This window comes from Pongo pygmaeus, chromosome 1 (assembly GCF_028885625.2).
Source record: "Pongo pygmaeus isolate AG05252 chromosome 1, NHGRI_mPonPyg2-v2.0_pri, whole genome shotgun sequence".
NCBI classification, from domain to species: domain Eukaryota; kingdom Metazoa; phylum Chordata; class Mammalia; order Primates; family Hominidae; genus Pongo; species Pongo pygmaeus.
The window spans coordinates 152,031,176-152,059,027 of NC_072373.2; the positions used below are offsets into that span (position 1 = coordinate 152,031,176).

At 40.5% G+C, this 27,852-nt stretch overlaps 1 protein-coding gene across 1 annotated transcript in view; it reads right to left on the bottom strand.

Annotated features, from left to right (window-relative positions):
- Positions 1 to 27,852, bottom strand: part of GIPC2 (GIPC PDZ domain containing family member 2) — a 92,298-nt gene that overhangs the window by 18,393 nt on the left and 46,053 nt on the right. Inside the window, exons 3-4 of the mRNA XM_054479740.1 lie at positions 25,033 to 25,213; positions 817 to 923 (exon numbers count right to left, since the gene is read on the bottom strand). Coding sequence (XP_054335715.1) covers positions 817 to 923; positions 25,033 to 25,213 — 288 coding nt within the window. The remainder of the gene's footprint in view (positions 1 to 816; positions 924 to 25,032; positions 25,214 to 27,852) is intronic.

The following is a 27,852-nucleotide window of genomic DNA, read 5'->3' on the forward strand; positions in this document are numbered from 1 at the left end:
GGGATACACCTGGAGTGTTTGGGAACAACAAGGAAACCAGCATGAGTAAAGCAGAGGAGGCCAGGACAGAGGGATGGGAAATGAGAACAGAGAAGAAATAAGGAGTTCGGTCATGTTGGTCATTCTGAGGACTTTAGCTTTTATTCTGAGTGTCATGGGAAGCCACTGGAGGGTTGTGAACAGAAAAGTGACATAATTTCTCTTGCATATTTTAAGGATCATTCTGAGGGTTGTGCTGAGCACAGGTGGAAAGAAGGCAAGGGTGAACACAGGTGGACTAAACAGAAGGTGACTGCAAAATCCAGGATAAGATGATGGTGCCTTGCGGCACAGTGGTGGGCAGGGGTGGTGAGAAGTCATTGGACTCCAGTATCTTATAGAGGTAGATCCACTAGAATCTGCTGATGGAAGCGACATGGGACATGAACGAAAAGAGTCAAAGATGACTACAGGTGTTTTATTTGAGAAGAGGAGTTTATGAATATAATCTTTCATCATCAATATCTTCTTTTGTTTACTCCTACAGGTGGCTCTGAAACTTTTTCTTGGTTCTCAGAGAGCTTTGGTTGACTTAAGTTTTTGAGATAGTCCAGCTGTCTATACAGTCTAGAAACGTCACCTACAGGTAGTTGAGAATTTCTATAGATCACAATCTCATGTCCTTAATTTCTATATTTCCTTTTTAAATACCTTTAGTAATTTCCAGATTGTTTAAATAGACAATGAATTAAAAGTCCAAGTTTTGATTAGAATGAATGGAATTTTATCTAACTCAACATTTCCAAGCAGAACAGGAAGTAAATGAACATAACATACCATTTCTTCCACGGTGGCAGGACCTTTTGATCTCAGGCGAAGTGTTGCCCTTCCACAACCAATTTTTTCTCCTGATGACTTTCCAGCCTTTGACCTCGGCTCTATTTCTACAATATAATGAACAGGGAAACATACATATACACAGAAAGCATCCCAACAGATTACTGTGAAGGCTAATGTAGTTTCTATCACAAAACTATATACAATTGTTATAGAAATTTGATAAGAGGTAGGCCTTCTGATAGAATTTCCCGAAGCAAAATAAATGTACTTGTCATCCATTATTCTTATAAGAGAGTCTTTATGAGAGAGTTCTAACTCCAAGAAAAGGGAATATGTGAAATGTACAGATGGGAAAGACAAAGTTACAAGGAAGAAAAAACAGTAGGCTTTATAAAAAGAGTAAAGAGGAGTAAGTGGTTTCACCAAAGTCACAAAAAAAGGGAAAGAATCATGTCTTGAAAGAAGAGAGGTTTCTTCTCCCAATGGACCAATAGAAAAAGAAGAAACAACAAAAATTTAAAGAAAAAAAAGAGAGAAGAGAGGGACAAGAGCACTATTATTTGAGGATCTACCCTCTGCGTGATGCTTTACATTAAAAAAATCCCATTTAATACTCATACCAACCTATAAGACAGGTGATTGCCCTCATTTTACTGATAAGGGAACTGAAGGCAGTAAGAAATGGGGCTGGGATTCAAAACCAGGTCTTGCAGATACAGACCAGATTTCAAAGTTCATATGCTTTCCTGAACAATGCTCCAGCCCACACCTCTTGGAAGCACAAGGGATAAAATCAGAGTTGACATACTAACACAAATAGAGTCCAAAAGAAAAAGAGCCTGAAAGCAGGTTCCAAGGAAGGAATTCCCTGCAGACAGCAAGGACAAGAGCAGGGAGCAAGAGTCCACAGGGAGCCACTACTTTCCTTATGCTTGTTTTTTCTGTTGTGTCTTATCCTGTATTTGCAACAAACTAGGCGTCACCACCAAATATGTTACCAAGCAGTAACATAAATTAGGGAACGGGAAGGGCGAAGAAAGAGGATAATTGGAAGAAATGTGCCCTACGTAGGCCCCACTCCAATAACTTATTGCACTGTGGGAATATAAGCCCTGCATAGCCAGATCATTCACTTCTTTTTTTTTTTTTTTTTTTTTTTTGCAAAGAAACTGGAGACTCAGGCCAGGGTGATTACAGTAATCTCCTGCCTGAATCTCAGCACTTTGAGAGACCAAAGCAGGCAGATCGCTTGAGCCCAGGAGTTCAAGACCAGCCTGGGCAACAGGGTAAAATTCCGTGTCTGCTAAAAATACAAAAATTAACCAGGCATGGTGGCACGCACCTGTAGTCTCAGCTACTCAGGAGGCTCAGGTGGGAGGATTGCTTGAGCTCGGGTGGTCAAGGCTGCAGTGAGCCATGATTGCAACACAGTAAGACCCTGTGAAAGAAAGAAAAGAAAAGAGAAAGAGGGAAAGAAGGAAAGAAAGAAAGAGGATACTCAGAGTTTTGTGTGCATCTCCTGATTTTTAAATTTTTTAAGTTTGGATAATTAAATCAAACTTTTAAAAACAACATATTGGCAAAAACAAAAGAGATCTATGGGTCAGATTCCAACCACAGGATACTAATTTATAACCTCTGCAAATACCGTGTGCTTCCTTGAATGAGGACTCCACATGGCAGCAGTTCAGGGGAAGAGGCAGGTGGGGAGGGGATGCTGCACTGAAGTAGGAGTCTCCAACCTCCAGGGCCGCAGACTGGTACCAGCCCGTGGCCTGTTAGAAACTGGGCCACACAGCATTACCTTACAGCCTAAGCTCTGCCTCCCTTCAATTCAGCAGTGGCATGAGATTCTCATAGAAAATGAACCCTACTGTGAACTGTGCATGTGAGGGATCTAGGTTGTGCATTCCTTATGAATCTAACTAATGCCTGATGATCTGAGGTGGAAAAGTTTTATCCCAAAACCATTCTCTCCTGCCTGCCCCATCTGTGGAAAAAATTGTCTTCCATGAAACCAGTCCCTGGTGCCAAAAAGGTTGGGGACCCCTGCACTAAAGAACCGGAGACAACTGAGCACTCCAGTGAGGCATCACAGGACAGGCTGGTGAGTACCAGTAGGCAGTGAGGTCTGTGCAAAGCTCTCATGACACAGACATGAAGTGGCCTGCATTCTTACTTAGAACCCAGGCAATATGTCTTCTTTTGAGAAGTGTCTGTTCATATCCTTTGCCCACTTTTTGATGGGGTTGTTTTTTTCTTGTAAATTTGTTTGAGTTATTTGTAGATTCTGGATATTAGCCCTTTGTCAGATGAGTAGATTGCAAAAATTTTCTCACAATGAGATACCATCTCACACCAGTTAGAATGGCGATCATTACAAAGTCAGGAAACAACAGGTGCTGGAGAGGACGTGGAGAAACAGGAACACTTTTACACTGTTGGTAGGACTGTAAACTAGTTCAACCATTGTGGAAGATAGTGTGGCGATTCCTCAAGGATCTAGAACTAGAAATACCATTTGACCCAGCCATCCCATTACTGGGTATATACCCAAAGGATTATAAATCATGCTGCTATAAAGACACATGCACACATATGTTTACTGTGGCACTATTCACAATAGCAAAGACTTGGAACCAACCCAAACGTCCATCAATTATAGAATAGATTAAGAAAATGTGGCACATATACACCATGGAATACTATTCAGCCATAAAAAAGGATGAGTTCATGTCCTTTGTAGGGACATGGATGAAGCTGGAAACCATCATTCTCAGCAAACTATCGTAAGGACAGAAAACCAAACACCACATGTTCTCATTCATAGGTGAGAATTGAACAATGAGAACACTTGGACACAGGAAGGGGAACATCACACACTGGGGCCTGTTGTGGGGTGGGGGGATGGGGCAGGGATAGCATTAGGAGATATACTTAATGTAAATGATGAGTTAATGGGTGCAGCACACCAACATGGCACATGTATACATACGTAACAAATCTGCATGTTGTGCACATGTACCCTAGAACTTAAAGTATAATAATAATAATAATAATAAAAGAACCTAGTTGATATGGTTTGGCTCTGTGTCCCCACCCAAATCTCATCTTGAATGGTAATCCCCATAATCCCCACATGTGGAGGGAGAGACCAGGTGGGAGGTGATTGGATCAGAAGGGTGGTTTCTCCCATGCTGTTCTCATGATAGTGAATCAGTTCTCATGAAATCTGATGGTTTTGTAAAGCAGTTTTCCCTGCTCTTGCATGCTCTCTTTCATCTGTTGCCACATAAGACATGCCTGCTTCCCCTTCCGCCATGATTTTAAGTTTCCTGAGGCCTCCCCAGCCATGTGGAACTGTGAATCAATTAAACCTCTTTTCTTTATAAACTACCCAGTCTCAGGTATGTCTTTATAGCAGTGTGAGAACAGACTAATAAACCAGGATAATTCCCATCTTCAGCCAAGTACTGTTTTGCTATTAGGAATCTATGCCAAAGTGATTAAGGATTTTGCATATTAATTTTGCATATTAATTTTGACCTGTATTCAGGAACAGAATCACCAAAACATAAAACATAACTCTTTCTCTGAGAATAAAATTATTAAAAATTAGCATGTAATTAGTACACTAGCCCCGCCCAACCAAAAACCTATAAATGGTTGCGATGATTTGGGGAATATTCAAATGCTAATCCAGGTGACACAACATTCACAGGAGACCACAGCTGTATCAGCAAGCCTACAGTATTGGTCTTGCCAGTTATAGTATGTCCTGTGTGAGGGAAGAAAGAATTCTCATGCACTCAGCATAGAGTTTCAAAAAGAGTATCCAAAGAAAAAGATTAAGTTGACCTATCATCAGCACTGTCCAGGATTCTGTACTGCCTAGCAATGTAAGTATCCCCACCCCAGAGTCATGTATATCCCTAAAGTGGTGAAGATAGCTTCGTCTTAATGGTAGTAACCTTAAGACATGCAACCTCCTTCCCCGACCCTACTGCAATTTCACCAAGCAACCTACTTGGTATAGTTTGTCTGCCCATATAAATTTCCTGCAGGGTGAAAGATGAACTTCTCATCTACCACATGAGCTTTGGTTTATCATTGATTACACATTTCTAATTGTAAAATAATATATTACCAATCTGACTTTTCAAAAAGTGTCTCTTGTAAGTTTGGTGAGCATGATATAGCCCTGAAAAAACTGAACAACTCTACACACATTGAAAAAAAAATAAAAATAAAAAGGTTTCTGGGACTTACAAAGCTAAGGACCCAGCCTCTGGAGTGTGGGGCTTCATAAAGGTTGTATCATCCCTGCCCGAGAAGTCAGCTGGCCTCTCTACATGATGTTTCTATCTTACCTTGCTCTTACCTGCAACACTGGTAGCCAGAAGGGAAAATGTATGTAGTATAGAAGACTTTTCATTAATAAATCTTATTTGATAGAGCAGTTTTAGGTTCAGAGCAAAATTGAACAGAAAGTACAGAAGGTTTCCATATGCTCTCTATCCCCACCACACAGGCACAGCCTCTCCCATTATCAACCTCCAACACCAGAGTAAGACTTCTGGTACAACTGATGAACCTACATTGACACATCATAATCACCCAGTGTCCATAGTTTAGAGTTCACTCTTGGTGTTACACATTCTATGAATTTGAATAAATGTATATTATAATATATATCCACCTTTGTAGTATTATACAAAATGGTGTTACTGCCCTAAAAATCCTCTGAGCTCCTCCTATACATCCCAGATTTTTTTTTTTTTTTATCATTATGTATTTGCCAAGCCAACGTCTCAAAAGTGGCATCTCAAAGCTAACCACTTGGTGGCACCAAAGCAAAAGTAAAATTTTAAATTCTGGCTTGGACCAGCCTCCAGAAAGGCGGTTTTCACCTCTAAGGAAACAGAAGCCGTGTTTGTCTATGAGCCTATGATCCAGGTACATAAATCAATCTGTTTATACACAAAAACAAGCAGGATGGTCCTGTTCATCCACAGGTGAAAAAACAGGTCTTCTGTTTTTGAAATGTTTTGGAGACCACAAATATTTATAGCCTGGCCTACTTTTGGGGTGCTGGCCTGTCTAAGCACGTCTGGCCAACCAGGCCAAGCCCTAAATCAGTCACTTCACATGAACGGATCTGCACGAGGCTTCTCTTGGGGCTGAGCTATGAGAGGGATGCAGTGGATACAGTAGGCACTGGTAACCAGCCTGCACCTGCAGCTAGCTGACTCACTATATGCACCAGGGCTCCCAGTTGAGGGTACTGGCCATCCGCCTGCCATACGTCACTTAGGGCACAGGAATGCACGGCTTGTGGGTGCCTAACCGCTCCCACAGTGGAGTTGCACATAGCCTAGAAGCAGTCAGGTTTGTTCCCAGACCTTTTTGTGGCAATTGTATCTGTTACTCTAATTATGTGGTTTAATTTAAAAGTACATGAGCTGATGAAATGAGTGTAAAACAAGGAGTTATTAATGCTATGAAAACTAGGTTGACGGTTGACTGCCTTGGATAGATTCCATAAGGGTGAGTTGCAAAAAAAAAAAAAAATTAGGTGTAGGCAAGACGACTCTAGGAGATTAGAAAATATATTTTTGGCTGGGTTCAGTGGCTCACGCCTGTAATCTCAACACATTAGCAGGCCAAGGCGGCAGGATCATTTGACCTCAAGAGCTCAGGACCAGCCTGGGCAACAGAGCAAGACCTTGTCTCTATTAGAAATTTTAGGCTGGGTGCCGTGGCTCACGCCTCCAATCCCAGCGTTTTGGAAGGCCAAGGGTGGTGGATCACTTGAGCCCAGGAATTCGAGACCAGCCTAGGCAATATGGTGAAACCCCATTTCTACAAAAAAATATAAAAATTAGCCAGACACGGTAGCGTGCACCTGCAGTCCCAGCTACTCAGGAGGCTGAAGCAAGATTGCTTGAGCCCAGGACATCGAGGCTGCAGTGAGCTGTGATCACGCCACTGTACCTCAGCCTGGGTGACAGAGCAAGACCTTGTCTCAAAAAAAAAAAAAAAAGAAAAGAAAAACAAAATGCTTCATCAGCCAGGCATGATGGGACATGCCTGTAGTCCAAGCTACTCAGGAGGCTATGGTGTGAAGATCATTTAAGCCTGGGAGTTTGAGACTGCAGTGAACCATGATTGAAAAGAAAAAAGAAAAAATATTTTTAAACAGCCATCATTTCACATATCTGTTTTTTTTAAATGAAACAGAACCCACACATATGCATTAAGGTTGTGATTACATAAGACAGACATCTTAGAATTCCAATTTGTGTCCTCTACTCAAAGAAAAAGCCTTTTACATTAAGAGTGATAAGAGAATGTACACTTCTATGTTTTAAAACATAGAAATGGGAACTTTCTGTACTTTCTGCTCAGTTTTGCTATGAACCTAAACATTGATTTTCAGTTTTTATGTCGGGAGCACTAGTGCAGGTTTCTTACATGCATATGCTGCTAGTGGTGAAGTCTGGGCTTTTTGTGTACCCATCACCCAAATAATGAATGCTGTTCACTATTCACTATGTTTTAAATTAAAATAAAATGTTTATATACACACGTATCATTCTTTACAAGAAGCTATTTTAACTGACATTTTCAATAAACAGGCAAACCCCTAGTTTTTGCTATTTGATGAAGCTCAGGTAGAGAGACAGGGAAATGGAAAAGGCAGAAAGGTATCTGTCTTCCTCCCAAAAGCCTGTGCCTGGGCCCTAGGGAAAGAAGTGCTGACAGAAGACAAAAGCACTGTTTTCAGGAGTAGCACATGCAACACAGCTTAGATCTTCAACTGTCAAAGGACCAGGCAGTGGGAAGGCTGGATATTCTCCCCACTTCCACACAGAACGAGGCCTTGTTCTGGTCCCATGAGAGCCCTGGTTGGCCTGGAGTATGGAGCAGCACCTATGGCGCCTGGGCAGAGACCATGATTTCAACATGAAGTGGGCACAGATGGACACTGCTGTATCCAAGTTGCTCAGTGAACAAGAAATAGCCCAAAGATGCCCAGAGGGAAGAATGGGATGCTACGGACACAGAGAAGGTCAACAAGGTTACCTAACAGGATCACACTTCCTCGGAGCCCATGTGAAACCCTTGAGAGCACCTGGAAATAGTTGTAAAGGGGGAACACTGTAGTGGGCTGAGGGCCTGTGTGAAAATGAGGCAGGAGAAAAAAATAATGAGTGGTATTTTGGTGACAAAAAGGAAACAAACCAATTACTTTCAGTTCCAAACTGTGAAATAAAAGTTGTTCTAATATTTCTGATTAGATCTCTGCTGAAAGTGAGACCCTGATAAAATTTTCCTGACTTCTCAAAAGCATATTATCTGGCTCTCTTAAAACATCTTACGAGGACTTTAGTACTGAGGTCTGATTATCTCTACCATCACTCTGTTTTCAAATGTGGTATCACGATGCTTGTAAGTAATGTTCTCAATTGCATTCTGATCACTGATATCTACAGGTTTACTTATGAGAAAATTAGTATTTTGGTTCAATCTGTACTGTTATCCATAGTGTGTGGTTAAGAACATGGACTTTGGAATCAGAGCACCTTAGTTAAAACCCCAGCTCCTCACCTTGCAAGTTGTGTGAACTTGAGGAATAAGTTCTTATCTACAAAATATTTACACCTATTTACAGCATGGTTTTAAGCACTCAAATGACCACTGTATGAAAGATGCTTTGCCCAGTGGCCTGGCTCATGTTAATAGAACGCTGCTGCTAGAGTTTATAATTTGCTTCTGCTGGTGTATTTCAACCCGGAGAGAGGGAAATGTGCCCTTCCACTCTCTCCTAGCAAAACAACTTACGTAGGTTTTCTCTCCAAAAAATGAAACATGCAAAGGTTCCTCTTAAAATGTTCAGAAAGCTGTCACTTGAAATGCCAGGGGCAAAGGTCTCTTCTTTATTCTATTTTATTTCTTCTTTAAAACAGTATTATTTCTCCCTAAAATTTAGAGGAGGGTGGAAACAACAGATGGCCCCTCCCATTGCTCCATCCGAGGTCCTCTAAAGTGGATGAGTGTAAGCCCAGCCCCTCACAGGGCACTTAGTAATGGGCTCCTTCTAGTGAGGAAGGGGAAGAAGAGCCCACTGAGTGGCCCAGAGAAAAGAGTAAAATCCTTGGACTCTGTGGTCTCTTTTCAGTACCCCCCGCTGCCCCAATATCTCCTATTACAGTTTTATCATACCATGTGGGCAAGTGACCATCCATATCATCACTCCATCCCAGAAAAGTAAACATGTTAGCTCCCTCCCCTAACCACCCATGTAGGGTGAACTCAGCTATCTCATCAAATTCAACCAACAGTTTCTGTACTTTCCATTTCTGAAGTTACAGAGCACCAAGAGAAACATCAAAGGGTGGGCCAGGTGGCAACTCAGCAGCACTCTGCAGGATGTGTGCACCAACAATTCTCAGCATTGCAGACCCAGGAATGCTTATTTTTTTCAGTGTTCCCAGAGCTGATCTGAATCTTAGGGATTGATTCACACTAACCAAATTCACAAAGAACAGATCTCACCAAATCAGTTTATTAATCCATAGGGAGAGATGTTATCAAAGGCCCAAGTGGGCTCCCATGCTTCATTCTCACACGCCTGAGACTTTCTGGAGAAAGTGATTTATAAGCAGAGACTCAACCATCACAGGTAAAGACAGCAAGGCTAGATGGGTAAAGGGGAGGAGTAGAGATGGGAAAGTGTTCCAGGCTATATAGTTCAGCAAGTTCAAAGATTCCAAAAGCGATGAATGGAGAGGTTACATTTCCAAGTCCCTCCCACCTAGGCAACTCTCAGTTCATTCATTCTCTATCCCTTCCAGAAATGATTCCTTTGAAGTTTTCTACTCACAGGGTTACCTGAGAGGTTTAGTGTGCATGTCACCAGACTTTGGCATTAAGGACAATTCTCTCAGGACAAGACTACAAACAGGGAGTTCACAGTTACATATAGTATACAGACATTTTTGTTGGATGTGCAGTGTTTTCAGATTTTTTTAATTAGTCGCAACCTTTTAAATATTGGGTGATTTATTACAAAAATTCAAATTTTAGGTTTCTCTTGGAGAATGACACATTTCTACAAAGCAATAATAATTAGAGTCAACAGCTCTACCTGGGCTTTGCGGCTTTCTGCCCTCATCTTCAGATATCTCTCAAGGTGTAGAGGTTCCCTCTACAGATGGCTACCTATCAAGCATTATAGGCTGTTTCTTTTTTTTTTTTTTTCTTTTTTTTATTATACTTCAAGTTTTAGGGTACATGTGTACAACGTGCAGGTTAGTTACATATGTATACATGTGCCATGTTGGTGTGCTGCACCCATTAACTCATCATTTAACATTAGGTATATCTCCTAATGCTATCCCTCCCCCCTCCCCCCACCCCACAACAGGCCCCGGTGTGTGATATTCCCCACCCTGTGTCCATGTGTTCTCATTGTTCAATTCCCACCTATGAGTGAGAACACGCAGCATTTGGTTTTTTGTCCTTGCGATAGTTTGCTGAGAATGATGGTTTCCAGCTTCATCCACGTCCCTACAAAGGACATGAATTCATCATTTTTTATGGCTGCATAGTATTCCATGGTGTATATGTGCCACATTTTCTTAATCCAGTCTATCATTGTTGGACATCTGGGTGGGATCTAAACTAGCATTATTCTTAAAGACCAATTTTATTTCAAAAGAAAAAAAACACACTATATTCATCTAGGGATAGTCAAGGTAAATTATCTGGGGTAAGTCAAAGGTAATGCCTTTTTATTAACCGAGCATTGACTATATCCCAGGTAACAGCATATAAAATTATTTACATGTTTTTAATACTCATAAAACTATTATGAGATAGGTATGATTATTATCCAAATTTCATGATTCAGGAAACCAAGGCTTGGAAAAGTGAAATGATTTCACCAGGATCACAGACAACCAGGTAAGTGGGCAGAGCGGGAATAAAAGGCCAGGCAGGTCCACCCTAGAAACACTACCTCATTTTGCATTCTATTAAAAGTTATGAGTTGCCATTGGTAAATAACTTTCATTGGTTGTTTTAGTACCCATTGGTCATTTAAGGATCACTGTGGTTCAGGGGAAGCTGACCGTTCCTAGCTTCAGATATGGGACACAAGAATGGGCCAAGCCAAACTGATCCCCTTCATCACAGTGATTGTTTCAGAGGCAAGCATGTGACTAAAGGCCGCAAGGTCAGAATAAATCTCAGGACTTTTGCTAGAAATTCTAAGCCAAAGTCTCTCTCCTTTTCTGCTCTGCATGAATAAGAAAGCAGATGGTCCCAGCAGTTGCTGACCACCATCTTGGGACACAGTGTGGAGCTAACCTTAATATGATGATACCTAAATGATGAAGCAGGTACATCAGACAGGACATCAGAACAGAGAGAAAAGGCAAGGAACTGGGTCCTAGTCACACTGTATGGGCCCCACACAGAGATTTGCTAATGCCAGCATCACTCACGGACTGCTGGTTTTTATGATTCCCGTTTCTGCTTAAGCCAGTTTAGCAGGGTTTACCATGGTCTCCAAATGAAAGAAACCTCACAGATACAGAATTCTGTCCAAGTAATGAGGCAACCCATCTGAAAAGACCTTCCAATGCTTAGATATACACCAACAGCATTGTCCATAAACACATGCTCCCTACCCCACATTCACCCCCAACCTATGTACACACTCCTCAGGATAGCTGACATAAAATCTAGCTTGTGTCTCAGAATTTAAGATTTTAACGACACTCCCATTCTCCTTGCATCCTTCCTCTCTCCAATATTTGTGAAACTTCTTTAGAATAGGCTTTAAAAAAATACAATTAGTAGGGTGCTGAGACAGACCAAAGGCAAGGAAAAGGAGGCATATACTGATGCCACCTGCATGAAGGTGTCATCTGTTGTCTATTGGATCAAAAGAGCTGCCCATATATGAATGAACCCCACAAGCACACAAAGGTGGCTCAACCATTCCGTTGATACGACAGAACAGGGCGTGATGCATATCAGAAGTGCAATAACTGTGCCGGAAATCTTCTTGTTCTTTAGTTAAGGTGTCATTTAAGAAAGCTCCAACGCTGTTTTCATAACTCCCTGAAATTGCAGGCACAAGTTAATGTGCATCTCTGGGGAAAAAGTTCATACCTTTAATTCAGAGGAGACTGTGTTACAAAAAAAGATTACAAACCTCTAGACTCTAATTTGGAAAAGTAAAAGGTCATTCTTTTACAAAGAATGATAGCTAAAATATTTCGTTTTATCCTTTCACTTATTTTACCCTATAATATGATTTTATCATGGGAATTCAAGAAATAAAAATTATTGTTCACCTTTATTACTGGTTTATTACACAGCCTGGACCTTCCCCCTAGACTTTACAAAGTTAAGAAAAATAGTTACCAAAACAGATCCTGCAAATTTAAAGAGTTGATACATATTCTACCACATTTCTCACATGGAACTATTTATAATAAAATTGTTTAATGAGGAGCATCATATAGTTGAAAACTGTAAAGCTACAATACGTAGAATAAATTTCTTCTACTTCCTAGAATGCTAGTTTTTTTTTTTTTTTGAGACAGAGTTTCACTCTGTTGCCCAAGCTGGAGTGCATTGGCACCATCTCAGCTCACTGCAACCTCCACCTCCCAGGTTCAAGTGATTCTCATGCTTCAGCCTCCCCAGTAGCTGGAATTACAGGTGCATGCCACCATGTTCAGCTAATTTTTATATTTTTAGAAGAGACGGGGTTTCACTCTGTTAGCCAGGCTGGTCTCGAACTCCGGACCTCAAGTTATCTGCTTGCCCTAGCCTCCCAAAGTGCTGAAATTACAGGAATGAGCCACCACACTTGGCCAGCCTTCCTTTTTAAAATAATTGTTTTCTGGTTATGAAAGTTAATGTGTTTGTTTTATATTTAAGATGTGGAAAATACAAGCCTAAAGAAAAAAAGTCAGCCGGGCATGGAAGTCATGCCTGTAATCCTAACACTTTGGGAGGCCAAGGCTGGCATACTGCTTGAGCCCAGGAGTTCGAGACCAGCCTGGGCAAAAAAGTGAGATCCCATCTCTACAAAACACTGAAAAATTAGCTAGATTGGTGGCCTGCACCTGTGGTCCCAGCTACTTGGGAGGCTGAAGTGGGAGGATCTCTTGAGCCCTGCAGTGAACTGTGACTGCACTACTGCACTCCACCCTCAGACAGTGAGACCCTGGAAGGAGGGAGGGAGGGAGCGAGGGAGAGAGTGAGGGGGAGAGCAAGGGAGAGAGGGAAGGAGGGAAAGAAAAGGAAAAAGGTAGGGAAAGAAAGGCAGGGAAAGAGGGAGGGAGAAAGAGAGAGAGGGAGAATAAGGAAGGAAGGAAGAGAAGGAAGGGAGAAAGGGAGGGAGGGAGGGAGGGAAAAGAAAGAAAAAGGAAAGAGAAAGAAAAGCCATCCATAAACTCACCACCTAGGCCGGGCACAGTGGCTCACGCCTGTAATCCCAGCACCTTGGGAGGACAAGGCAGGTGGATCACCTGAGGTCGCGAGTTCGAGACCACCCTCACCAACATGGAGAAACCCCGTCTCTACTAAAAATACAAAATTAGTCATGGTGGTGCATGCCTGTAATCCCAGCTACTTGGGAGGCTGAAGCAGGAGAATCACTTGAACCTGGGCAACAGAGGTTGCAGAGAGCCGAGATAGCGCCATCACACTCTACCCTAGGCAACAAGAATGAAACTCTGTCTCAAATAAATAAATAAATAAAATAAAAAATACACAGTAAGGTATTTTTCTTCTACACTTAAAAATGGTTTTTGCAAAACTGGGATATTACAGCACGTTGTGTTGTAATCTTTTTTTTTTTTTTTTTTGAGACAGAGTCTTGCTCTGTTGCCCAGACTGGAGTGCAGTGGCGCCATCTCCGTTCACTGCAAGCCCCGTGCCCTGGGTTCATGTCATTCTCCTGCCTCATCCTTCCAAGTAGCTGGGACTACAGGCACCCGCCACCATGCCCGGCTAATTTTTTTGTATTTTTAGTAGAAATGGGGTTTCACAGTGTTAGCCAGGATGGTCTCAATCTCCTGACCTCGTGATCCGCCCGCCTCAGCCTCCCAAAGTGCTGGGATTACAGGCGTGAGCCACCACGCCCTGCCATAATCTGCCTTTTCACATTTTTCTTTTTTTTTTTTTTTTTGAGACGGAGTCTTACTCTGTCACCCAGGCTGGAATGCAGTGGTGCGATCTCAGCTCATTGCAACCTCCGCCTCCCAGGTTCAAGCGATCCTCCTGCCTCAGCCTCCCGAGTAGCTGGAATTACAGAAGAATGCCACTATGCCGGGCTAATTTTTTGCATTTTTAGTAGAGATGGGATTTCACCATAATAGCCAGGCTGTCTCAAACTCCCGACCTCAGGTGATCCGCCCGCCTCAGCCTCCAAAGTGCTGGGATTACAAGCATGAGCCACTGCACCCGGCCTCACAAACATTTTTCCACACATAAATCAAATTGCTTATCTGCCTAACTTATCTGAAAACATACTCTGACTACGATTTTTAACATAATTTATTAGATCCATTTTCCTATAATTAAATAACAATTCCCATTGTAAAAATACCCTTGGGTAGAATATGTATTATTTATATAATTGCTGTTTTCTAATAAATAACATTATAGTCATACTATTCAGTTAGATTAGAAAAGCCACTTACATTTAAGCATGATTTTTTACCCCTTCACCTCACATTGCTATTTTAATTAATAAGCTTAAAAACAGTTGAAAACTATCATGTACCTCGTATTCATGGTTGTTATTAACTCCAAATGGTCCTTAAAAAACATTACAGTTCTGGTCGGGCAAGGTGGCTCATGCCTATAATCCCAGCACTTTGGGAGGCCGAGGTGGGCAGATCAAGAGGTCAAAAGATTGAGACCATCTTGTCCAACATGGTGAAACCCTGTCTCTACTAAAAATACAAAAAATTAGGTGGACTTGGTGGTGCGTGCCTGTAGTCCCAGCTACTCAGGAGGCTGAGGCAGGAGAATGGCTTGAACCCAGGAGGCAGAGATTGCAGTGAGCCGAGATCGCGCCACTCCACTCCAGCCTGGTGACACAGCGAGACTCCATCTCAAAAAAAAAAAAAAATTACAGTTACAAGACATCAATCACTGTTTAGGGTAAATGTCTTGAAAAATATAGCTTACAAAGTTTTTAGTATTATAGATTATAATAATTTCATTTTTCTCAGATTAAAAACTGAGCATTCGATAAAAAAATTTTTAACGCAAGTTTACAACTAGAGTAAAGGGTCTATATTTAGGTATCCAGCTGGGTCTCTACCTTGAATACCAATTTATCAATTACACTCAGCACTTGTCTAACACATCTGTGACACTGTGACACTCCACAAAAGGGAACTTGGATTTTTTTATTCATCTTCTCCCATAGTATCTTTGTGACAAATGCTAAGCCAAAGTGTAGCTAGATACGAAGAGGTCAGGAAAAACTCTACTACATAACAAGATGATCAACAGTATGCTCTGCCCCTCAAAATCTGTCACTGTGTACACTTACTTTGCCAAAAAATACATGAAAGAGAGTACCACTGTCAGATAAAATGCAATACACCTGAAACTGAACTTTTATCCCTGACTGTCCCCCAAACCATTTCTACATCCCAACTGCCTCATTTCCAATTATAGCATCATTGTTATCACAGGCTCCTAGGATAGAAATCTTGGAAGTGACATTTGCTTCTGAACCTTCTCCCCTCTCCCCTTTAGCTAAGTGTCATCAATCCACCTCCTACCCCATTTTTACCCTTACAATATTACTCACACTTTTTATTTCCTTTGAATTCCCACTGCTGCCCCTAATCCAAGCCCTGATTATTTCCTCCTGAACTGTTCCAACAGCCTCTTACATGGTTTCTCCTCTAGTCATATATAGCCACATTGGTCTCCTGGGCTTAATTCCCAAATATCTGCTTCATCATGTCATTCTTCAGTTCTAATATAATCTAAATGATTCCCTATTACTCTATAAAACAAGCCTGGGTTCCCCACCTAGTTTTCAGAGCTCTTATTAATAGGGTCCTGAGCTGCTTTTGCAGCCTGATTTGCTACAGATTTCTGTAGTGGCTTTTAAATTTTACTCCACAACTCTGAATGTAAGAAATGCCTAATTGAATCTGACTCTGAGCACCGACCTCCACTCCCCCTCCCCCTCCTACACACCACCAGCATAGCACAGGTTTGGTGAGAAATTTAGTCTTGGTTTTGCTTTGAAGGCCTCTCCCCATCTCCCAGGCTTCAAAAGGCTGATGCTGCACTCTGTCCGTCATAGACCAGACCATGAAGCTCTACATCCAAGTCAGTGTGTGCACTCACAGGACACCCCCACACCCGCACCCAGTGTGTACAAGGGTCTTTCACCTGAGATCGCAAAGCCACAGCACTTAAAAGCTCTAATATCCTTATGCCATTCTATCAGATGTCCTGTCACCTTTCATGAGAATAGGACATTGATCCCTGATACTGGTGGGACCTGCCATAAATCACCTGTCTCATAGCTTTCTTTGTTGAGGGAGTTTCTTTCCAATCTTAGCACCTCTCAATCCCTACCACTCTCTAAGCCTTAGAACCCCTCCCAATCATGGACAAGTCAGCTCTCAGATAAATTTCACTGTTTAAATCTGCGCTATAGCATGTATCATGGTCTGCATTATGTTCTGAAGAGGCAGTAACACATAATGTTCAGAGCACAAGCCTCAAGAGCAAACAGGACTGGAGTGCTATGCCCACACTTACGCCTGCCACTGGGCAGTCTTAATGAATTAACTGCCCAAGCCTCAGTTTACTTAGCTGAAAACCCCTCATAGGAATGGCATGAGGATTATTAAGTCAGGCCATAATAGCAGTAGTCCCAGTCGCAATGGGTTGCAATTACATAACACTGTCCTAAGCACATACATACATTAACTCATTTCATCCTCAAAATACTTTATGGGTAAGTAAACAGGCTTATAGAGGGGTTAAATAACACTCCAAATCACACAGTTTAAAAGCAGCAAAGATAGGAATCAAACCCAAGTAACTGAGCTCACAGTCTATGCTCTTCACTGCTACACTATATTTCATTCAACAAATGGTAGCTATTATTGTTAGTAGAATTACTTGATTCTTAATGTATCTGCCTCTTTATGTAAACTGTAAGTTCCCTGAGGACAGCAAGCATGCTGACTCACTGTAACAGCTGTTAAGAGAGCTGGCTCTGGAGGCTGACTGCTTGGCTTAGAAGTGTGCCTCCCTCGCTCACTAGCTGTAACCTTGGGCAAACTGCTTCACCTTTTAGGTTGGTTGTGAGGACTAAATGATTTCCTACTTAGAAAGTCCTAGGAAAAGCGAATGGCAGCTACTATTATGATGTACTGACATATTTCATTAGTTGATATGAGATGTGATATTGCCATCTGTCTTTCCAGAATCCAAACAGTGCCAGAGTTCTCAACAAATACTTGTTGATCACCAATTCATCCACATTGCTTTTCCTGTTTCAGGTGGGTTTATCTTGTTTCTAAAATTATTCCTTAAAGAAAAGGATACACCTTTATAATAATAGTAATAATAACAGATAACTCTTATTGAAGACTTACTATATACCAGGGACTGCTCTATGATTCTTTCATGTTTAATCATTTAATCCTCACAACAGCTCAATGTGGTAGACACATCTTCACATTTTGTATGAGGAGACCAAGGCACAGAAAGGTTAAATAACTTACCCAATGTCACATATCACAAGCCAGACCCTGGCAGAGCCTACACACTTAACTACTGCAATTTATCGTCTCTTTTGTAACTTTTTTCATATTCCCAAATATATTTTGTAGAATTCAGTATATATGAAAAGGTACAAAAAGTATTGAGTGATTGAAATTTTTTCCCTAGATATAGCATGAATAATAAAAAGTAATTTTTAAATGTTTGAAATGTTTTAAATGTTTGAAGTGTCTAAAAAGTCATATAAAACTTAAAAGCCACAGTTTATCTCTCAACATCAAATAGGCTTAGCCTTTGAAGTAAGTACATCAGTTAAGCTGAATCACAAAGATGAGGTCCGAGTTTTCCAGCTGTGAATGACTCAAAAGACTAAGATGCACTTCACATACTTAACATCCTATTCTGATGGCTACACTGCACAGAAATGAACCTTCTAAAAGAAGATATAACCCAATGATCTGTTACAAAATCTAACCCTAAAATAAAGACCATAAATGCTTTAGGAGGTAAGTTTCTTCTTCCAATTTTCTTCCTGCTTTTGAAAACTCTTACAGAAATATTTCAGGCCTCCTTCCTCAAACCTCTTTCCATAAAGGGCACGCAAGAATCACAAATTGGAAATATGCAGGATAAATGAGGTCGAGACTCATTTAAGTAAAACCAAATCAAAGCTTTATGGATTTGTTATTTTTCTGCATTTAAAAGACCTTATAGGAAAACAAACGAGTTGGTCTTGTCTGATCTTAGAGTCATTTAAATGGAAGAGGGATTTTCATGGCCTAGGGAAAATCTAGGTTTACAGGGCAAACTCTGCAAGGTTGAGCTCATTGTAAAGACATGTTCCTTTTCATTGGCAAAAGGAGAAAGGAAGTGAGCCATGCCCTAAAAAATACCACTACAGACATTCCAGCCGATACTTGATAAGGACTGGGAATGCTGCCATCAGCTCATGGCTAGAAGAAGGAAAATTTGGATCAGTAACCAGCTGACCAGGAGAAACCATGTTAAGTATGGGAAAGATTTCCCATTCAACTACAAACTTTCAACAAGGGAGTCATTTAAGCCAGTGGCTTTCAAATGTTTTTTTTCTGTGACCCACAGTAAGAAATACATACATTATATCATGACCCATAAATATACACAAAGATAATAAAACTGAAATACACATATTTATTTGTAACTGAAACAATATTTGCAATGTACAAAGCACAATATTTTCAACTCTATTCTACTTTGTGTTCTAAACACACTGGTTGAAACCTACTGGTTGAAAAACAGTAATTTAAATTCTGACCAGCACAGAAGATTCTGAGGGTACATTTTCTAATGGCCTTTATTCCTCCCTCAGAGCCCCACAGCCAACTTGGGAAAGTGCAATGGAGCATCTGCTCGTGGGACAAGTGACTTGATCTTGAGTACTTGGATAAAGGCTACCCAGAAGGCCAGGTCCTCCATGTCTGGCCATTCCTCAGTGCTGGCTCCTCCTTCTCTTTCTGCCCCTTAAATGCTGGTGTTCCCCTCACTGTTCTGTTTTTGGTCCTTTTATCACTCTCAGTGATTGAATCTATTTCCATAGCTTCTGCTACCAATCGAAGAAAATTACTCATAAATCTCATTCTCTAGGCCCCCATTATCAATGCTCATCTACCTCGTGTGTGTGTGTGTGTGTGTGTGTGTGTGTGTGTGTATTTTTTTTTTTTTTTGACAGGGTCTCACTCTGTTGCCCAGGCTGGAGTGCAGTGGCGTGATCTCAGCTCACTGCAACCCCCACCTCCCAGATTTAAGTGATTCTCCTGCCTCAGCCTCCCGAGCAACTGGGACTAAAGGTGCTTGCCACCATTTCCAGCTAATTCTTGTATTTTTAGTAGAGACAGGGTTTCACCACATTGGCCAGGCTGGTCTCAAACTCCTGACCTCAAGTGACCCTCCCTCCTCAACCTCCCAAAGGGCTGGGATTATAGGAGTGAACCACTGCACCCAGCCCTTTTGTACAAGTCCAACTGAATCGTCCCACAGATTTCAAACTCATTTAGTCCAAAATTGTATTTATAATTTCTTTCCTATCCTATCTCCTCGCCCATATCTATTTCTTTGCCAGCTTTCCTCATCTCAAAGAATGGCAGCATACTCCCTTCCTGAAGCCACAAATCTGAGGTCATCATTTGCAGTCTTTCCTTCCTTCACTTCTATGTCCAAAAGGTTACCAATTCAATCTTATTATTCAGTGGTGTGCAGGTAAACATTTAACAATCAGCTCTCCACATTAAAAAAATTAAAATAAAGAGCCCTGACTTACAGGACTTACCTATTTCTCTTTTATAAATATCCCATTATAGCTCATTTAAAACAATCAACCTGATGTCAATGAAGGAGGAGTTGGGAAGAGATGTGTACAAATGGCTCCAGCACACCACCATCTATTCCTCCAAACCATTTCTCTTCTCTTCATGCCTACAGGCACTGCCTTAATTCATGTCTCTCACACTGAACAAATTATAGCTATTATTGTTAATAGAACCTTTATGATCTCCTAAACTCTATCTTATATCCCTTTATCTAACAGTCTCCAAAATATCTTTGTAAAATTGAAGACTCACCATGTTACCCCTCTGCCTCTTCATTGCCCAGTCCTTGTCTTCATATATAAGGCCCTTGATATATTTGTTCTCTACTGACTCTTAAGCTTCATTTCCTGTGACGCCAACACCTATAACCTCTAAGCAAAAACACTGGCAAACAAGGTGTTCCCAAATATGTGATGCTATTCTGTACCTCTGTAACTTTGCTTATTCTGTTCCCACTTCCTAGGACAACCTTCCCCAATTCATCCACTAAGCACTATTCATCCCTTCAGACTCAACTCAAATCTCTTTCCTTAGAAAGCTTTTCCTGGCCGGGCGCAGTGACTCACGCCTGTAATCCTAGCACTTTGGGAGGCAGAGGTGGGTGGATCACGAGGTCAGGAGATTGAGACCATCCTGGCTAACACGATGAAACCCTGTCTCTACTAAAAATACAAAAAATTAGCCGCGCATGGTGGCACGCATCTGTAGTTCCAGCTACTCGGGAGGCTGAGGCAGGAGAATCACTTGAACCTGGGAGGTGGAAGTTGCAGTGAGCTGAGATCGTGCCACTGCACTCCATCCTGGGCAACAGAGCAAAACTCCGTCTCAAAAAATAAAATAAAAAAATAGAAAGAAAGAGAAAAGAAAAGAAAAGAAAGCTTTTCCTGAACTTCTTAAGTACACTTGATGTCTCCCACCTTTATACATCCAGTATATTTTAGCACCTCTAATCACCTTTATTAAATTTATTTATTTTTTCATATCCATCTCTTCTCACTAGACATGAGTTCCTAGATCTGGATCTTATTCATGCATGTACCAAGCAGGTGGTATGGTGATGGTATACAGTAGGCTTTCAATAAATGGTGACTGTTATTGTCTAGGGCAACTAACACCCTAAGACAAGCATATACTAATTGCTCAACAAATGTCTGAATGGAAACAAATCAGTATGCTCTTGCTATCTTCCCAAGGCCAGAGGAATGCTAAAATACCTGTACCTTCTAGATTATTAGGAAGCCCAAGATCTACTTCCATAGCCAAAGAACTGGTACTGTAATTTTTTTCCTATTATCCTCTATAATTTCCTAGTGCTGCCATAACACAGTACCATAGACTAGGTGGCTTAAACAATAGAAATTTATTTTCTCAGAGTTCTAGAGGCCAGAAGTTCAGGATCAAGGTTTCTCTAGGGTTGGTTTCTTTTGAGGCCTCTCTCCTTGACTTACAGATAGATAGTTATCTTCATGTTCAAATGGCATCCTCCCTGTGTCTGTGTCTAAATTTCCTCTTCTAATAAGTACACCAGTCATATTGGATTAGGGCCCACCCAAATGATGTCATTTTAACCTAGTTACATCTTTAAAGCCCCTATCTACAAATCCAGTTGCATTCTAAGGTACTGAAGATTAGGACTTCAACATGTGAATTTTGAAGGACACAATTCAGCCCATAACAGCCTCCTGCTAGACCATGAGCTCCTCAAAAGGCAGAAGCCATAACTTAGTCTTCCTCCTTAGTATTTTCTATGCCACACAGAGTACCTGAAACACAGAAGAGTCTCAATAATTTGTGAGATAGATAAATTAAAAATCTTCCTAGAAGTATAGTCAAAATTGGTAATTATGGTCCCCTCCAAATCTGATGGCCAGCACCAAGGAAAATGTGACTTTACTCTTTCTCTGAAAGAAAGTTGGATGCTGTCATCATCTCTAGATAGTCCACTGCCAAACAGCTATGTATGTGGCACCCAGCTCATAGCAGAAAAATAAAATCCTTAAGGCCAAACACCCACAACCATTGACAATACCCTTCTCCCTCCAAATCCATTCCAATACTCCCAGACTGACAGATATCATACATGGCTACAGTCAGATTCAAAATCAAGAGAAAATCAATACTGCTGTGCCTGCAGAACAAGATATAACAGCTTAGAAGAAATAGCAAAATGGGCATCTGCTACTTTTTTCCCACCTATAGGGAAACTTAACCCTTCCTGTTATGTGTGATTTTGGTAGGTCTGTCATATAGCCTGCCTTCCCCATTATCAAGATGGGTACAAGACCTACTTAGTTGCTCCACCTCTCCCAGGAATTTGAATCCTGAGTGAAGTGATATGAAAATAGAAAATAATTGCCAAGAGTCAATTCAGCCAGTGCCATGAAGGGTTCCTGGTACATACATCCCTGAAACAGGCTTGGTTCCTGACCTTGTCAAGGCTCAATTGACTGTTTCTGGGACCTACATGGTAGTCTTCAATAAATGCCTTTTCCTGAAATTAGATAGTGTTTATTACGTAGCTCTCCATCAAAGAATATTAACAGATATAATGGCCCCTGGAAGTGGAGTATAGCTAGTGGTGGACCTAAAATATGGAAATGAAGGCAGGCAGTAAGGATTTCCCTACCCACTACAAAGAAGTGGTGCTTGCAGTCCTAGTTACGCCATTGCAAAGCAGCCAACTATGCTCCTTCCTCTTGTGTTTTGGGATATAGTCCACATGCCTTTCCAGGCTAAGTCTTTAGGGAAGTTGGTAGGAAAATGTCAAAATACTGGTGCATATAGCCATTTCTGACAGCTTTTGTTAAGATCCTATAAGTGACTTAGCTACAGCCAAGGTGGCCTATCTGAATGCAGAGAAAACTCTGCCTCACTAAGACTGGCCCTTCTCCTGGTAGAAATCCAAGAGGACAGAGAGTCAGACAATCATGAAGGACTATGAAATTTGAATTCTTGGCCCTGAGTCAATAATAATGCCAGAAAATACAGGAAAAAAGGAAGGAAACGTAGCAAAAGATAAGATTAGGACCAAGAGAATTGGGGGAAGCCTGATTCCCCAAGTACCCCCTGATGTATGCTCCCCTCTCTGGCAAAGAGCTAAGCACTGGGATGAAGCCAAAGGATGAGGAACAAAGTAGCTTTGTCTTTATCCCAGAGGCAAAACAAAAAGCAGAAAAATTCAGGGCTGGAGGATAGGCAGAGCAGCCAGGCTTACTTTTAAGAAAGAAACCCCTCACACTAGGGCCCAGAGTCAAGAATCAATCCACAGCACAGAAAATGCATAAAGACCAGCAGCTTGAGTTAAACTTCCATAGAAACCTTGGAAAATAGAAACTTATTCCTCCAAAGTCAATCTCTGGGTGTCCTAACCAACAGCACTACCAGAATTCGGGATGCTCAAATAATATACCTCTATTAGGAAAATCCTACTCAGGGTGCTTCGCAAATGTATCCATTGATTTCATGAGGCAACAGAAAGCCGGTTCAAAAGTAGTTAGGTGCATAAGGCAGTGAAGTATACTGACTCTACTCATGTCTACAACACTGAAGGGAAAATCTAATCATGGAATAATAATAGCTAAATACAACGACCTTTGTAACATTCAAGACTATCACCAACCTAGCATCCAAGTTAAGGTATATCAACAACTTTCTACAAAGACATGAGGACCAAAAGATTTAGATGCAGACAATGGGGGAAAAAAGCAGAAAAATTTACTCTGGAAACAGATTATGTAGTGGAGATCAATACAGAAAAAAATAGATTTCTTGAGTTGTGCTAATAGAATGGCTTTGATTTACAAAGAGTCTAAATCAAATAAGAATATTTATCTCAAACCATCTACACCCTGTCAATTTATTTCACCATGCTATCTGGGGAGTTAGGTTACCAAATGAAGCCATCTTGAAAGGAGTTACTGGATAGAAACCTGAGTGCTGTTTTCCTTCCTCTGTGAGAAGTGAGCTCAGATGCTGCAAGGCACCAGGCAGAATCACAGCATCTACAGAGGTAGTTCCTAGAGTGCTCCCTCCAGGAGGTACTGGTTTAAGGCATCTTTTTCTTACACCTTCTGGAAAATTGTCTCCCACAGGTAATATAACCTACACTTGCATTTCTGTTAAATGGTGCAGAAGCATGTAGAAGCAGAGAAAAAATTCTAATTCCATATGCCTAGGACCTGTCACTTACTTGCTAAGACAGAGAAAACATAATTCCCCAGATCCACTGCATTCTTCCATTATTTCCAATAACTGCCCTAAGAAAATGGCATTAGAGACAAACTAAATGGAATATTTATGTTCTATGAACAAAGGAAAGAACATAGGGTGCGTGGGGTCATGATGAGTAAGAGCAAGCCTGAGATGATTCTGCTAAAGATATTTTAACGCTGATGAATGCTAGGCCTTGGTTTGGCTTATTAAAATAGTTCTGGGTGGTAAGAGAGAAGCTGGCACATTTTTCTGTAGATGAGATAGCCCTGGGTGATTGAACAACAGTTGGAATACAGCTGCCATGGCTAAAACCAAGCAAGTACAGATGTCACCCCAAAGTGGAAATAATTTCATACCATCATCCCATGCTGCCCAATTCAAAATGCCAATAGAGGAAAGGTATTGGGGAATGGGGTCTTCAAAATGGACTAGATAACTATTTTAAATACCATTCTGTATATAACTATAATTTTTGCTGCTGAGATCCGTGAGCAACAGTTATTATGGTTTAAAGGGCTCAGTCAAAAATCTTACTGCTCAGCAAAATGAAAACAATACAATGTGCTGTTCTCAGAGATAGGAACAGCCACATCAAATTCAGTCACTAGACATTAGACTTTGTAATTTCAAATGTTTGGAAAATGTCCTTTTACAAGGCAATAGTTTTCTCTTTTTTCTTCCTTCAATAGTTGTCTTTCTTATAAGTAGTGCTACCATTTTCTATGTTTTTAACTGATATGTTAGATAAGAAGACACTAAAAGCACATAGCACCATATCACAGTACTCATTTCCCTTAGAAAGATAAACCAGGGAAAGGGAACATTTCACACACCCGCTCACCAACCCCTGACTTACCAAATGCCTTCTTAGGTTCTATTAACTTCATGGTAAAGAGTTCCTCCTTTTTTAATTCCTTTAACTTCTTAGCAACATCATAGTGACGCCATCCAACAATATTTTCTCCATTTATGGATTCAATATGATCCCCAACACAGATTGTTTTAACTGAGTCAATAACACCACCATCTTTAATTCTCTGAAAGAAAATTGAGGATAACATAATATAAAATAGAACTGTGTAATGAATGCACCAATCTCATCTGATCCTGGAAGCTAAGCAGGTTTGGGCCTGGTTAGTACTTGGATGGGAGACTGCCTGGGAATATCAGGTGTTATAAGTTTAAAAAAAAAACTGTGTAACAGTACTTTTTATACTTTTGAGACATTAAATACAATGTATTGACATAACAATGCAGTCTGATGCTCAGTTAGAGATGGAAGACTGAGCAACCAAGAACCACTATCTTACCTCCAACCATTCTTCGTCTTCCTTATCATCAGAATTCAGCTCAGTCATACACCACCTCCTCTGGGAAGCTTTTCCTGACATTCCCAACCCACTCCCCCAAGAATCGGTAAGGTGCCACTCTCATGCTTCTACAGTACGTTTTGCTGTATATGCTGAATTCTAAACTAAGCACTTTACATTTGTTATTTCATTTAATTCTAACAACCTTTATGAGATTCGCATGTCACAGGTCAGGAAGATCAAAGCTTCAGAAGATCAAGTAATTCGCCAGATTCAACATACCACAGTGCGATTGTTCATTTACTTCTCAGTCTCCATTACTAAACTGATATCCTTGAGGACAGAGATGGTCTTATTCACTACTGCATGTCTGTGCCTAGCACAATATCTGCAAAGTCCCGTCATTAGTGATTACTGAATCATTTCAATTGAGGCCCATCACATAAGAATAGAGCTTGAGCTTTTTCAATTGGCTGCATTTAGTTACAAATGCAAAGACACAAAGAATAATACCATCTTAGTTAAGATGCCTGATACCTAATAAAAGATAAGTATGGTTATCATTTTGGGAGCCAGTAAGGGTGATTTGATGCTATTGTTTTTCATTTATGTATTTTAGATGAAGAGAATATAGGACCCCAAGGAGAAAGTTCAAGTTGGTCTTTCTTAAATCTATCTTACTTCTCTACAATATATCTGTAGGGTAGAGTCTCAAAATGATATCTAGTATTCCCAAGATGGCACCAAGAATTTCTAAAAGGATTTTAGGGGCAGGAGCTCCAGAAAACTCTTCCAGAATTGCATAAAACAGTCCTGCAGAGGATGTACAAGTTCTTCCACAGTGATGAGGAATGGGGCAAAATGAAGGCCATAATCTGTCTCAGAAGTCCCAAATCCTTCATAGGAAAGATAGCAATATCAGGAGCAGCTGCTATTGTGCAATAAAGGTTGTGTATTCTTTACTCTTGCTAGGTGGAAGCATAACATCTTCTGAATCAGCAGGGTGATTGATCATTGTGTCCAAGAGCTAGGAGAAAACTGACCTCAACTACCACCAGCATCTCCGTCATATTGTCATCAGGAACAAGTATAACTTAGGAAGTTTAAGCATTTTTAATGTTTAAATTGCATTATTATAAATCAAAACTCAAAATAGATTTCTCTTTTACCCCAAATTTTAAGAATATTGCTATGTTCATTCATTCTAATAGTGACTGTTAACATGCTATATGCAAATGTCATAATAATGCCAATTTAAACAGAGCTCACTGTCATTAGAAATAGTTAAGCAAAGAAACCAGAAGTTTCATAATCTACCGACATTGTTTTATTAGAAACCCATATTAAACTTATATCGTTAACAGAAACAATGGGAACCACTCAGTACAACTAGAATTTCTAAACTGTCATAGAAAAATAAACAAGATTAAAGAAAAGACTAGAGTCTAAAGAAGAAAAAACTATTAAATATTTTACACAATTCATAATTCATCAAAGAATTCAATAATCTATATTTAACTTTGATTTTTTTGTTAGTTTTTATTCTTATTTATCTCTTGATACATCTTGAACTTATTTTTTTCTTTGGTCAGCTACACCATACAAATTTCAGAGTCTCACCACACAGTATTTTTAGCTTAAGATTTAGAGTTACAATTTTATTTAAAATAAGCATTATATAAAAGTTAAAGACTTTGAAGACACATCTGAATCTCACCAGTGAATTAAAGGTCAGAGTAACAGAAATCTTGGGTTGCAGAGGCCCATGAGTCGCCTCAGCAATCCTAGAGATGCCTCAGCAACCAGAAGAGTGCCCAGACAGAGGGAGGAAAGGCAGTTACTGGAAGTCAGAGCAGACAGCAGGGTGAGAATCCAGGTAGCAAGAGAAAAGTCACAGCACATGTCACTATCAGAGACAGCACATAAGAATCTGGAATGAAGACACAGGAAAATCAATATAGGAAACTTGGAGAAGATGAACCAGATATAGAAGCAAAGTTGGAGACATGGATTGTATATTTCATGGGTTACCTGAGCCTCAGCCTCCAAACTGGGTGGAATAAACAATACGGGAGCAATGGAGACAAGTTTCTAAAACCTAATGTGCTTTGATAATCATACAGTAACTTGACAGAGATTAATAATATTGCCAAAGGTACTAATCAGATGCAAAGGAATAAGAAGGAAAAAAGAGAGGCATTAATGCTATACTTTATTTACTGAGTTACTTATACTATTCTCTATAACACTCAGGAACTTTCACCTGTCTTTGGAGCTTGATGGTGCAAAAGGTAAAGAGATTTATTTATTTATTGGAAGACAGAATTTACATTATTAAACATAGAGGTTTCCAACCATTTCAGATC